The 13,320-nt window shown below is 37.8% G+C and overlaps 1 protein-coding gene across 2 annotated transcripts in view; it reads right to left on the bottom strand.

The window, feature by feature from the left end:
• DPP10 (dipeptidyl peptidase like 10) overlaps window positions 1–12,587 on the bottom strand; it is a 671,116-nt gene extending 658,529 nt beyond the window's left edge. The window contains exon 1 of one of the 2 annotated variants that reach the window (XM_049773821.1): window positions 12,349–12,587. In XM_049773821.1, coding sequence (XP_049629778.1) covers window positions 12,349–12,420 — 72 coding nt within the window. In that variant the 5' untranslated portion in view covers window positions 12,421–12,587. Of the gene's footprint in view, window positions 1–12,105; window positions 12,250–12,348 lie in introns of those variants that run through there. The other variant, XM_049773822.1, reaches the window with a different exon arrangement.
• Between the last annotated feature and the right edge of the window lie 733 nt (window positions 12,588–13,320).

The following is a 13,320-nucleotide window of genomic DNA, read 5'->3' as shown; positions in this document are numbered from 1 at the left end:
CAAAATAAAGCAAAATGCAGACTCAGTTCTCCACCTTTAAGATGCAAAAAAAAACTTTTTTTTTTTTTCCCTAAACTTCAAAGTGTCATAAAGATGGATCTCACAAGCTCTCTTGATGAGTCGAGTCCATGTGTTGCAAGCAGTACGATGTACGATAGGGGGCACTAGTGATGTAAGTTGGGAAAAACACTGTTTAAAAATTAAACCAGCCCAAAGGTATGCAGCCTTTTACATAAAAGACTCATCTCAGAAGTTCAGAAAGCCACTAAGATACATTATTCTAGGCCCAAGCAAGAATGGATCCCTCCAAGGTGAGGCGCCAAGAATGCAAGGACAGACTGCAATAGGAACTCAAGAAAAGACCACCTGGTCAATGCTTTCCCCATGATAAGTTCCACTCACTCCTAATTGTGTGAATTTGAGAGAAATGTAGCTATGAAAACTATTTACACTTAAACTTCTCCAAAATGCTACTCTTCCCATATTGGAACATTCTGGCAAAGTCTTTGTATTCAATCTACCTCTCTCCTTCCCTTCTTTTAACTTATTTTACTTCATTATTAATATACTAATTTTACTTCACTATTCATATCCTCATAATTTTTTTTCTGTGAACAAATGCAATGGATCCATAAAACCTGATTAAGATTTAGGACTGACTTTCCCTTCCTACAAAAAGCAATTCCTTGCTTCAGCTGAGTCCATGGATCCCAGGGTAATAGGGAAGCAGGTAACATCTCCCACCTTGTGTAGACTAAGTGGACTTCAACCACAGTCTGATGGTTGCCTCATGAGGCCAGTAGGTCATAAGCATCTGTGCCTTACTATGTAGGGGCTCAACCTAGATTTTACAGTGATGAATTTCCCCAGGACCTTCTATGTGTGACATGGTAGATAGAGATGGAAGTGGTAATTTTCCTTCTGAAGACCTGAGTATCAAATATGAGTAGAAAAGGAAGTGGTAAATTTCCTTTTCAAGGTTGAACCCTCACTATTCCCCCATGTCATGGAAGCCACCAGATGGATTACTACTTCTCCACTTGGGAATAGAAGTCTACCACCTGCAACATATGTTTGCTATTAAGCCAGATTGACTCCATATAATTCCTATTACCAACAAAAAATGAAAACTCTATTAAAAGTACAATGAAATTTGTCCAAGGTAACAGAGTCTTAAAACTATGTTCCTAATAGCTGGGCATCTCAAAATATATTAGCATAATAATTCCCATAATTTTCCTGTTTTGTATGATAACAAAATACTCATTGATAAAATATTAAAACCACTATTTTCTGAATATACTAAATAGTATACCCATCTCATTCTAATTCTCAGTATCAAATCAGCAAGGTTAGGATCCCATTACCAGAAAAACAAAGAGATTCAGAGAACACTAGGGAGCTCACTCAAATATGTAAGTGCAATTTAAACTAGGTTGAAACTCCTAAGTTGTTTGCTTTGTGGTTGCTATTATGGTTTTCTTTGAGGTCACACCCAATGGTATTCTAAACTTATTCCTGGCTCTATCTGCATAAATATTTCCTAGAAGTACTCAAGGGTCCATGTGCAATTCCAGGGATTTAAAACAGGATTGACAACATGCAATTAAAGGTTTTGTACACATGTAATATCTCTCCAGCCTCCAGAAATTCTTTACACAGAAAAGAGCTTTTTGTAACTCAAAAATTCTTATCTATTGATTTAATATGTAAAAGTTCTCAGGCTTGTCATTTTTGAACATCCTATTTTGACAAAATTATCAGCTTCTGGAAACAGCTTTATCTCTAAAATTCCAGTGAATCTAAACCTTGTTGTATTAAATCCCCAAGGAAATTCTAAAAATCACTTTTCAGATTTTCATAACTTTTAAGTGCATTCCTCTCTCTTTTTTTTAAGATGGGATTCATACAAGTCAGTCCTTACTGAAAAACAATTTCAAACTAGAAGTAGATTTCAATAGGTATTAATGCATGCTAAGTGAAAAAGAATAGATTTTATGCACGCTATTGACTGCATGTATGGTGGGAAATACTTCAGTTTCCTTGGAACACTGGATTAGATAGTCTACTTTCCAAATGGATTTGTGGCTTTTACATGAATTCTTGTCATTGCAAATTGGAGAATATGCGTACACGAATCTGTGAAATCTTGTAGTTAGGTGACACAAATCTAAGGATTACTAGGCTAAAAACAGAAATTCCCCAAAATGTGCAGTGTATTTTATCTAAATTTGAAACTTCCAAGAACATTTTTAAAGGTTATTCTGATGCCAAATATTAAGGAGAGATGATCCAACTATGTATCAACAAAGTAGAGAAGCAGCTATATCTGTCAACATAGCAAATAAAAATTTTCATAAATACAGAGATTTTGGGGCCCAGAGAGATAGCACAGCGGCGTTTGTCTTGCAAGCAGCCAATCCAGGACCAAAGGTGGTTGGTTCGAATCCCGGTGTCCCATATGGTCCCCCGTGCCTGCCAGGAGCTATTTCTGAGCAGACAGCCTGGAGTAACCCCTGAGCACCGCCGGGTGTGGCCCAAAAAACCAAAAAAAAAAAAAAAAAAAAAATACAGAGATTTTGAATCAAGTACAATATTTTTATTCCAGCGTATGACCCTAGACAAACCATTTCCTTCTACCTTGTCCATTTTCTTATTGAAAAATGTCGTTAAATCTAAATAGCAAAGATGTTTTCAAAGTGCTGACTTATTTCATGAACATATGGTCTTTTGAAAGGAAGGACTTGAAAAAACAAGGCCACTATGGACATCGCAGTAGTCTAGAGTCAGAAGCAAACCATATTAGATAGAGACTAAACCACATACATGTAGAGAAGCAGAAGAAACTAAATTTTTGTATGGAGATGATACAGATGCAAAGGTAAACAAAGATATCTTTGTTTACCATCCTAAAATCATGAGATACATGATTCTGCAAAGACATGTTTAAGTGTTTCATAATGCATAAGTTTTTCATACTATCACTAATGTTAGATAAACTTAAGTTTTAGAGCAATGATAATATCCATAGATGTCAATGCAGATTTTTTTTTTTTACATTTTAACTCCATTTCAATACAAACATAATAATCACTGTCAATAAGCTTGTCAACAGGGCCAGAGAGATAGCATGGAGGTAAGGCATTTGCCTTTCATGCAGAAGGATGGTAGTTCGAATCCCGGCATCACATGTAGTCCCCTGTGCCTGCCAGGAGTGATTTCTAAGCATGGAACCAGTAGTAAGCCCTGAGTGCTGCCAGGTGTGACCCAAACCACCCTCCCCAAAATAAGCTGTCAACAATTGAAATAACCACAATTCTTACAATTAAAGGAGTAGGATATACTAGATGAAGTTCCTCACTATAGCTCCAAAACATTAAAATCATTTCTAGAAGCACAATTTTTCCTATATTCAAGAAAGAAAGTAAAAGTAAATTTGCAAAATGCTGCTTGAAAATTTACATAAATTTACAGAATAGATAGAATTCTATTTAAAGATAGTGGAATAGATGTAAAAAAAATCTATTGATAAATTTATAGGTCACAGGAAATGTACTAAGTGCAAATAACCTAGAAAATTTTCACTTTTTCTTTTTTTTTTTTGGTTTTTGGGTTACACCCGGTGACGCTCAGGGGTTACTCCTGGCTATGCACTCAGAAGTCGCTCCTGGCTTGGGGGACCATATGGGATGCCGGGGGGTCGAACCTCAGTCCATCCAAGGCTAGCGCAGACAAGGCAGGCACCTTACCTCTAGTGCTACCACCTGGCCCCGAAAATTTTCACTTTTAAAAATGAGAATTATTTGGACTGGAAGGGTGACACAAGCAGTAGGTCTTTTGCATTGCATGAGCTAACAGGCCACATTTGATCCCCCATGGTCCCCCAAGCTAGGAGCGATTTCTGTCACATAGCCAGAGTAACCCCTATGTGTCACCGGGTGCCCCCCCCCAAAATAAAAAGCAAAAAGATAAGAGTTATTCTCAAGATGTCTTTTTTCTCTACTCAAAATTTGCCTTGAGTATTAATGGTGAATGCTCTGTCTAAAATAAAATAACAATTATTCAAGTTTGTAAAATAGAAAATGTTGATTTATAAAACAAAACTTTACAGTGCTCCTAAAAGTTGTGAAATTTAAAAAATGGCCATGTTTCACATTAATTAACTCAAGTAAGCCTTTCTTGAGATTACATTTCATGAGAATCAGAATTTTTACTTAACATAGTTCCACCTGTCATAAGAGAGATCTATTTTTACGCCATACAAGCATTATAAATGCAATTTCAAGTGGTCTCTCTGGTCTATTACTTTAAAATCAAATAACAGGAGAGACTGCCATTCAAGTTCTCAATTATATAATTCAGCTTCGTCACATTTATGTTTTCAGAGCAGAGATATTCATAGGGAATAAGAAATTGAATCTTCATTTAGATTTCAAAAAGGGGGTTAGGTGAAGATAATAAAAATGGATTTCTTTCCTCACTTTTCTTCATTTTCTATCTTGTAATCCAATAGATACGTTTTTGTATTGACCACAAAAAATCAATAAGTATGACAAATTACAATAATATTAAAGCCAGACAACATACAGCTTAGCTTACTAAAGAAACAGAGTTTATCTTGGCTCTCACAAATATAAAGTGTGTTTTGATAATGCACCAAAATAACTCTTGAAATATTAACTCAACATAACAGTTTGAAAAATTTGAAATTTATTTAATTTTTTATTTTTAAAATTCAAACTACTTGAAAGAGAACATAAAACCACTAACACTTCAGATAAGTTCTTACATCATTTGAGAAAACACCTGGGTTGTTTTCTAAACTATGAAAAAATCAGTTATAAATTGATTTTTCCTAATGCCCTACAATAATCTAACTGTAAAACACCTAATACCTAGTATGTTTAGGCTATCATTACAAATGGACATATATCAAGAATTTCCATAAATTTAAACACAAACTCACTCTTGCAAGACATTGCAGGGTTTCTCAGGTTGCTCGGGTGAACTATAACCATAATAGCAATTAAAATAAAAACACAGTCTTCTTACCTTAAGCCAGTTTTTGTATAAGTCAATTCTCCCTGACAAGTTTGAACCCTGTATCTGCTTTCTTTAAACATGAAAAAGTTTTTAGAGGATTTTTATCATCTGTCCTGCAATCAAGGTTTTTAAATAATTTAATTTAACCATTTAATTTTTCATTTAAATTATTTTTAATTTTATAATTTAATTTTAAATGTTCACACACATTCATTATGTTGATTCTAGATGTCTTTAAATATAAAAATAATTTGGAAGTTCCACAAAAACTTTTATACATATTTGGTTAATACTCTACCTATTTATTGAAAGTTATTTTAGAAGTTAATATTTAGATATTATACTATGTGAAAAAGTTAAAAATAGTTAAAAATGGAAAACATTTATTTTATGTAGAAGTTGCATAAATAATACTAATGACATCAATTATTAGAAAAACAGTTAAAATAATACACATATATAATCAGTTTTAAATACAGGCAAGTTTTCTATACTTAGTCTGGAAATGGATGCTATAGTTAGGATTATATATAGGAACCCTATACAACTTGACAGATATGAATTTAACATTAAAATTCTTTTGTGTGTGATGTTGTTTTGATTTTGTTTTTGTTTTTCTGAGCCACAGTTGGCAGTACTTAGGAGTTCCTTCAGATTCTTGTGCTCAGTAATCACTCCTGGTTGTGTGGGCTGTAGGGGCTATGTGGGATGCTGGGGATTGAACCTGGGTGGCCACATGCAAGGCAAATGCCCTACCTACTGTGCTAGCACTCCAGCCCAAAAGAGAGACATTTTAACATTATGTAATGTTGTGTGTTTATGGTGAAATGTTAAGGTAATTTATATTCTCTCTATACTTATTTGCCCTTTATTGTATCCTTGACTTATTTTTGGATGAGAAGAATTCCAAACTTTTCTAGAAGATGCATGTTTTAATATATGCCTCCATTATGATTTTATAATACATAAACTGTATTTACTGTATTAACTGTATTCATGAACTGTAGAACACATAAAATTTTGATGCATAGTATATAGAGAAATGTGCATAGACATTGTTGTAAAAAATTTGTGTAATATCATTGGAGAGACCACAATGGTAGTACAGATTGTATCATACTTGCTTATCACATGTCTACCTAGATTCAATTCCCAGCATCCTATATGGTTGCCACCACTGCCTGGAGTGACACCTGAGATTGTGTGGACAATCCCCAATCCCTGAGTCAGGTGTCAGCTCTTGAGCACCACCAAGTGTGGAACCAAAACAAAGAAACAAACCAGGAATTTCATTTGAATTACATTCAACATTGTATTATTCACCCACCAATAACTTACTATATACTAAAACTCCACTGATTTCCACAATATCCTGCACTATTTACTGAAATTTACTGAGATATTTCTATATAAATTATATCACATTAATATTATAAAATTATACCTTATCATTATCAAAATATTTTTACTTCAAATCAATATTTCTTCATGTTAATTTCTTTACAATAAGGAGTAAAATTAAAATAATATACAACATATACTATAATCATCAAATTATTCTATAATTAATCACCAGTAAGTATTAGTCTTTTTAAAAAATCCAGGACCCTTAAATATATGGTCTGCAAAGAAGCTAATTTTTGACAGTACCCCACCATTGTATCAAAAGAAATAATGTTTTGATTGTATAGAATAAGGGATATAACAATGATTTGATAACTGTATGCCTGCTAAGTTTTATATCTAAATCCATGCATGCAGATGAACAATCTTAAATAATTACTCAAGTATATATTGATCAGTATAACAGTGTGAAATCTTAAAATAATACACCAGTCCTGTGTGGCCCAATGATCTTCTAAGATTCTCACTACAATTTGCCCCACTTAGACTATGCATTTAAGGAGGACTTGCCATGAAAGAGGCATTGCTCAAAAGGTACATATTATTTCATCTAATGTTTACAAGAAGCACACAATAAATGTATACAATTATGTATCTTCCCAAATAAAAAAGAAATTTAGTTCTCCTGACTCAAAGACACAATTATAACTGGTATTACTTGGATATTGACTTATGGAAATGTATGGTTTCCAATGCATAACTCATAGTGATCTATTAATAACTATTTGTACTTGAATACACAAAAAATTATATTTTGATTAAAATGATTGAAAGCTTCTAACATTTTGAATGATGAGGTATACTAAAAATACACTGGAAATGTAAACTGAAAATGCCAAAGTTTAAAGCAGTGTATGATATAAATAATTCAATAAATCAAATGTTGAAGTACTTTAATTTTTATTCAAAATGGGGAGATTTTGGCTTTTTATTCCAATGCAATATGTTTCATAAGATAATGCAGCATCAATATCAATAATCCAATTTTATCTAACCATTTTTTACATTAATGATTCTTGACTGCAAGAATTACTCAGTTCATGGGAAAATAATAGAATATATGACATTTATAAACAATAAATATCTAATGGTGTGCTCCAAAAACAGCAGTTAAAATGTCATGGATATTAATATATAAGTAATAATTATATGCATTGTAATAAGAGATTAAGAGTAAAAAAATATAAGTAGATTCACAAATATAAAGATTGCTATGTGGGGGGTCAGAGCGATAGCACAGCAGTAGGGTGTTTTTCTTTCATGAGTCTGATCCAGGATGAGCCTGGTTTTTATTCCCTTCATCCCATATGGTTACCCAAGCCAGGAATGATTTCTGAGTGCATAGCCAGGAGTAACCCCTGAGCGTCAAGGGTGTGGCACAAAGAAAAAAAAAGATTGCTATGTGATAACACAATCTGTTAGAATAACTAAATTATATATAAATCTCATACTAGTAAGATGCAATATATAATAAGTTATGAATAGTGATAGATTTTCTATTACAGAAAGTATTTTACAGTTTTCAAAAGCTATAATTAGATGCAATACATTTTTAAAAATACTTCATATAAAAATTATAAAATGCTGTTATAGTAAAGTAACATAGAAAATAATTTTTTCCTAAATTATTTATTAAGAATATATAAGAAAACTGAAGATTTCCTAGGCTGGAGTTGAAAGAAAAATACCAAATTACAACTTTCTATATGAAATATTTAGGCTAATATTACTTAAAGGTCAAAATATATTTGACAAAAGTTATTTCAAACATTACATATTTAGTGACAATTTTAATCATGAATTATTTATTCAATAGGTCACCAAAAGTTTTAAGATCAGTTTTTTACAAGTTTTAAGAGGTTCACAACTGATGACACTTTTGTAGCTGTCAAGTAGTTGTTTATTAAAATATATATATACATATCTGTGTGCATATATATACACGTTTCCTTATACATCAGAAAATAGAGTTTTTCTGAACTCTCTGGTTTATTTAATTTTTGTTTGCTTGTTTATTTTTTGGTGTTTTATTTTCATTTGTTTTTTAAAGCTATGAGAACAACCAAATGTTTTATTAGTAACTGAAATTTTACCCACTGGATTAAGCAAAGGAGTGCCACCTGGTGGAAACATGGACAAATTCTAAATATGATCTGAATAAAAATATACTCATTTAACAAACTTTGAAAGTTTCTTTATTACCAGAGACATGAAATATATTCTTACTTATTTAGAACCACATTATATCTGCTTCTTTTTTCTAATAATTAAAGTAATAGAAGAAATCTTAAAGTTAACTTTAAAATTTCAAGATATATCTGTTGTTAAAGTTTTAAGCAAATGTTTCTTGAATTTTACGTTCAAGATAGCTTTATACACACATTACTTATAATTATTTTGCATTCTATTAACAGGAATATACTGAACTGTAATTGTTTACATATTAGATCATAGCCCTTCAGAATTAAATTTGCTCATTTTATCTTTAGCTACCTTTCATGAATAAAAACTTTATCAAGTTTGTTTAATTCCATAATCATTTGTATTCTTATTTCTAAACTGGGACTCTGTAGGCCAGGAAGAGAACCCAAAGAAGTAGAATATATGTTAAGCATGTATGAGGCCTCAACTTCAATTTCAGGAACCACATTGTCCCCTTCCACACATCATCACCATGTGTGACCTTCGTGACCTGTAATACCAACAGAAATCAACATCACACTCAGGGACAAACACAGAACCATAGTCTGTACAGCCAAGAGAAGCTCAGGGCATTCCAATATCACTGAGAGAACCTCTGAGAAAAGAAAGTATTGAAATAATAAAAGGGTAGCTCTCCCCACCCAAACAACAACAACATGTTTAAGAATCAAGTTGATAACTTCATTCAATAAATGTGAACTTGCAAATCCAAAGGACTATATTCTGTTCAAGGCAAGTATTTAAGGGAAAGTTGAAAAATAGTAAGCCTCTCAATATAAAATTATACTGATCATACTTAGAATGTGATCTACTGAGATAGATGATCGCTTTTCAAACATTTGCAAATCAGTAGTATAATAAAAAATAAAATTAATGCCATAAACATTTGTTCAAATTTGTTTAAAGGAAAGTCTATAAATATGAAAAATAATTTCCAATGATAGAAGATATTTAAAAAACTGTCCAGAGTCATTTATTTCCATCATTGCTCCCTTGGTATAAGAGCAACTCTTTGTGATACATAGTCTACTAAAAGGCTACAGCAATAATCAAATTATATGGCTTACAACCAGTTTTTTCTAGAGAGAAAATGGTCTTTCTTTATGCAGTAAATAAAAATAGCTGTTTCTCTCAAGATACTTTTTTGACTTCATAAAATTTTCTACCATAGACATTTAAAAATACTTCTAACACTTAAAGCTTAAATTTCAGAGTGTATAGCAAATGATTAGCTGAAACTTGTTCCCATTTTACTACTAACATGGGACTTTATAAAGATGCCTTTATATATGAATTTCTGAATAGTTTTTGAGAGCTATTATAAACTTGAAAAGAATCAATCTGTGTATATAAAGGCACTATATACCACATCACAGTTCCATGCCAATTTCTGAATAAAATTACAATGACTAACACTGTTAATAAAAACTTGTAACAAATAGTATGGTGACAAATAGTATAGGAATCCATAGCAATTGGGCATAATTTTGTAGGCCAAATTTGTAATAAAGGACCTAGAGATATCTTCTCGGAGTGCCTCAAAAACCCTTAGTGGGATGTTACTCCACTTGACTTTCCATCGTGCCAAAATCAAACTCTCATTTTAAATCACACATGTTGTTCATTACCACTGACATATTAAAATCATAGACACTAAGATAAGCACTCTAAAAGCCTCAACTAAAACAGAACTGCAAATGATTACTCTCTGCATATTTGAAGTGACCATCAAACAAGAACGTACAGGAACAAGAAAAACAGATTCAAACTGGAATCTACTGCTCCATACAAATGTAGGTACCAGATTAGTTCTGACAGAAGGTCTAAAAGCTGTCCATATAGATATATACGTAGATATAGATATATATATACACACACACACAGCATGTCCTTTGCATCCACATGCATACCCTGCTTCTGTGTGCACTGCTCTGCTGCTTCCTCCCCATCTCTACCATCACTGAAAGGTTTGCAGCACCTCCAGTAACCAGCTGGTGTCTCAGGTTAGTGAGCAAAGATTTCATGTGGGGACTCTCATCTAACTAATCATTCTTATTGGTAGCATCTTTCCAAGAGCAGTCTAGAAGCTCAGAGCCTTGTTAATGAAATTTAAGAGCTGTCAGCTTGGAAAAGGATGTGATATCCACGTTTCTGTACTGAAAAAAAAATTTTTTTTCCTATAATCTCTTAACCACTTGCTATCTATGAGTGTGGAAGGGGCAGAGGAAAATATGAAACACGGTTACAACATACTGTGCGATTTTTAACAGTTTCAAACTTAGGGTAATTAAAGAAAGAAAAAGGTGCTTTGTTTAATAAATGAAAAAAAAAAAGCAGTATTCACTCCAGGAAACTGAAGGGACCCTTAAGTTATTGATTAATCTTCACCACTTGGGTGAAACATGTGGTGGGAAAAAGAGAGGCAGGGAAAGACCACAAGCCAGGGGAGATCATCACACAAGAATATGAACCAGAGCAGCGACTGATCGCTTCCTCTGCCACTTCTGTGAGCACAGAACAGCTCTCCTGGGCACAGAGACTATGGGAGGAGTGGAACAGTCGCCTGGAGACTACCGGCTACTACCAACCCCCCACTTACCCCACTTTACCATCAACTAGCAACGTCGCTTGCCACCACCGAGCCCGGAAGCACTGTGCTCTGGCTCTGCACACCCCGAGCTAAGAGCCCGTTAGGTCACCCCGCGGTGCTGTCCTCCAGCTCCGAAGTCACCTCTGACCTCAGTCTAGCACTCTGGGCTCAGCCACTGACAGCTCATGAACACGACAGATCCAGCTGCTCCTGGGTTCCCACCTCCCTGGCGCTCCTTCCCCCCACAACTTTGAGGAAAAGCCACGCAGAACTCTCAAGTCACCCCAAACCCAGGCAGTAGGGCGAGCTGGTCATCCACCCTCTAGGTCTGCCATAAACCTAAACAAGAGTGGGGTTTGCTGGGTGCCTAAAGGGGAGCAGATAAAAGCCTCAGCCAGCACAGGGCGCCTCGGCTGTGCACACACGACACATCTGGGCACCACAAATCCCTGTCTCCAGCCTCTCCCCAGCGCCACCGAAGAACCAAAAATCCAATGCTCCCCAGCTCCGCTCCATTCACCAGTGCTCCGGAGGCTTCCCTACCTCTTCCCTCCGGAAGGCCCCGGGTCTGGCACCCTCATCTCCTTCAAAGAATAAAGAAAAAAAGGGGGAAACTCTGCCTCCCTAAAGGTCATCTGCCTATTCCAGCAGAGGTAGGTGTGGAGGGATTTTGGCCAGCGCTCCATAAAGAGGGGACTTAGACCCAGCATCTTCCAGGAGCGCAATAATTCCTGTAATCGGCCGAGATAAGAGACTGTCCCTTCTAGATTCCTTGACCCAGGTCACCTCTGTCTCCCCAATTCCCTCCCGCCGGTGGCGCCCCCGATCATCACACCCTCCCACCCACCCACCCTCCAGCCTTTTACCTCTCTCCCCCATTCTCCGCGGCTCTCCACCTGGCGCATCCTCTCTCTGTCTCTCTCTCTCTCTCTCTTTCTCTCTCGCCGGCCCCCGAGCAAAACTCCGAGGCTCTCTAAGTTCCAGCGGAGTCCATGGAGGAGCCACGGAGAGAGGCTGCAAGTGGGGCGCGGAGGGTGGGAAAGAGGGAGGCGCGGGACCGGGGCGGGGCCCCCGCTCGGGGGGCCGCAGCTGCCAACAACAACTCTCACCTGGTCCGCCGGCTGCGTCGGGCCCGCTCGGGTCCCCGGGGTGGGCTGCTGCTCCTGCTTCATGGCTGTCATCGCCGGCCGCCCCCCGCCTGGCCTGGGCGCCCGCTCCTGCGCTCCCTCGCCCGCTCGCTCGCTCACTTAGCTCGGGGGCACTTCAGACGCGGGGACCTTCCCCGGCATGCGACCGCATGGCACAGGCGCCCCCCCCGCCGCTCTCCGAATTGGCGGAGAGGGAAAGCGGCTCGGCTTGGGGGGGGAAGGGAGCGGCGGGGAGAGACCCCCCTCCCAAAAAAAAAAAATCACTCACAGGATCCCTCCTGGGGAGCCTCGAACTCCTCACTCCCCGCTTCCACCTCCCCACTCGCTCCAAGGCGCCCAGGATCTCCGCGCCCAGGCACCAACCACCACCACCACCACGCACGACCCAGGGGCAAGTTAGTGGCGTGGCTCGGGGCGGTCGAGCAGCATCTGACAGCCCCAAGCGAGCAGTCCGGCTCGCCACCCCACTGCAGGCGGCGCTCCCGGGGGCTCCCCGCGCTTTGCGCTCAGCCCTCCAGGTGCAGCAGCGGGGCGCCGCCGCGCTCCAGCATCGTCTCCCGAGCCCACCGCAAAGCGGAGGAGAGAGCGGGGAGCCCTGCACGCCGGCTCCCCCTACACACGCGCCGCCGAGGAGGCCGAGCTCCGTGGGCCCCCGCACCTCCCGCCCCCCGCAGGCTCCTGCTAAAACCCGGAGATGCGGAGCGCACCCCAACAGAGAGAGCCCTCCTTGGTGGCTCCGGCGCTGCCGCTTTTCTACCGAGCCTGCTCCTGCTCCAGCACTCCAAGGAGGCAGAGCTGGGAAAATAAATCGGGAACCCAAATCCCAAGTGGGGTTCCGTAAGAGGGCTATTCGGACCTAAGAGGTAGTCCCAGATGATGTCCCCTGGCTCGAGCTTTCTGATTTGGAGGAAATGGATATTGTTGAGTCTTTCA

The sequence above is a fragment of the Suncus etruscus genome, chromosome 5 (assembly GCF_024139225.1).
Source record: "Suncus etruscus isolate mSunEtr1 chromosome 5, mSunEtr1.pri.cur, whole genome shotgun sequence".
Taxonomy (NCBI): domain Eukaryota; kingdom Metazoa; phylum Chordata; class Mammalia; order Eulipotyphla; family Soricidae; genus Suncus; species Suncus etruscus.
The sequence above is the reverse complement of the archived record's forward strand: the minus strand, read 5'-3'. Positions and strand labels throughout refer to the sequence as shown.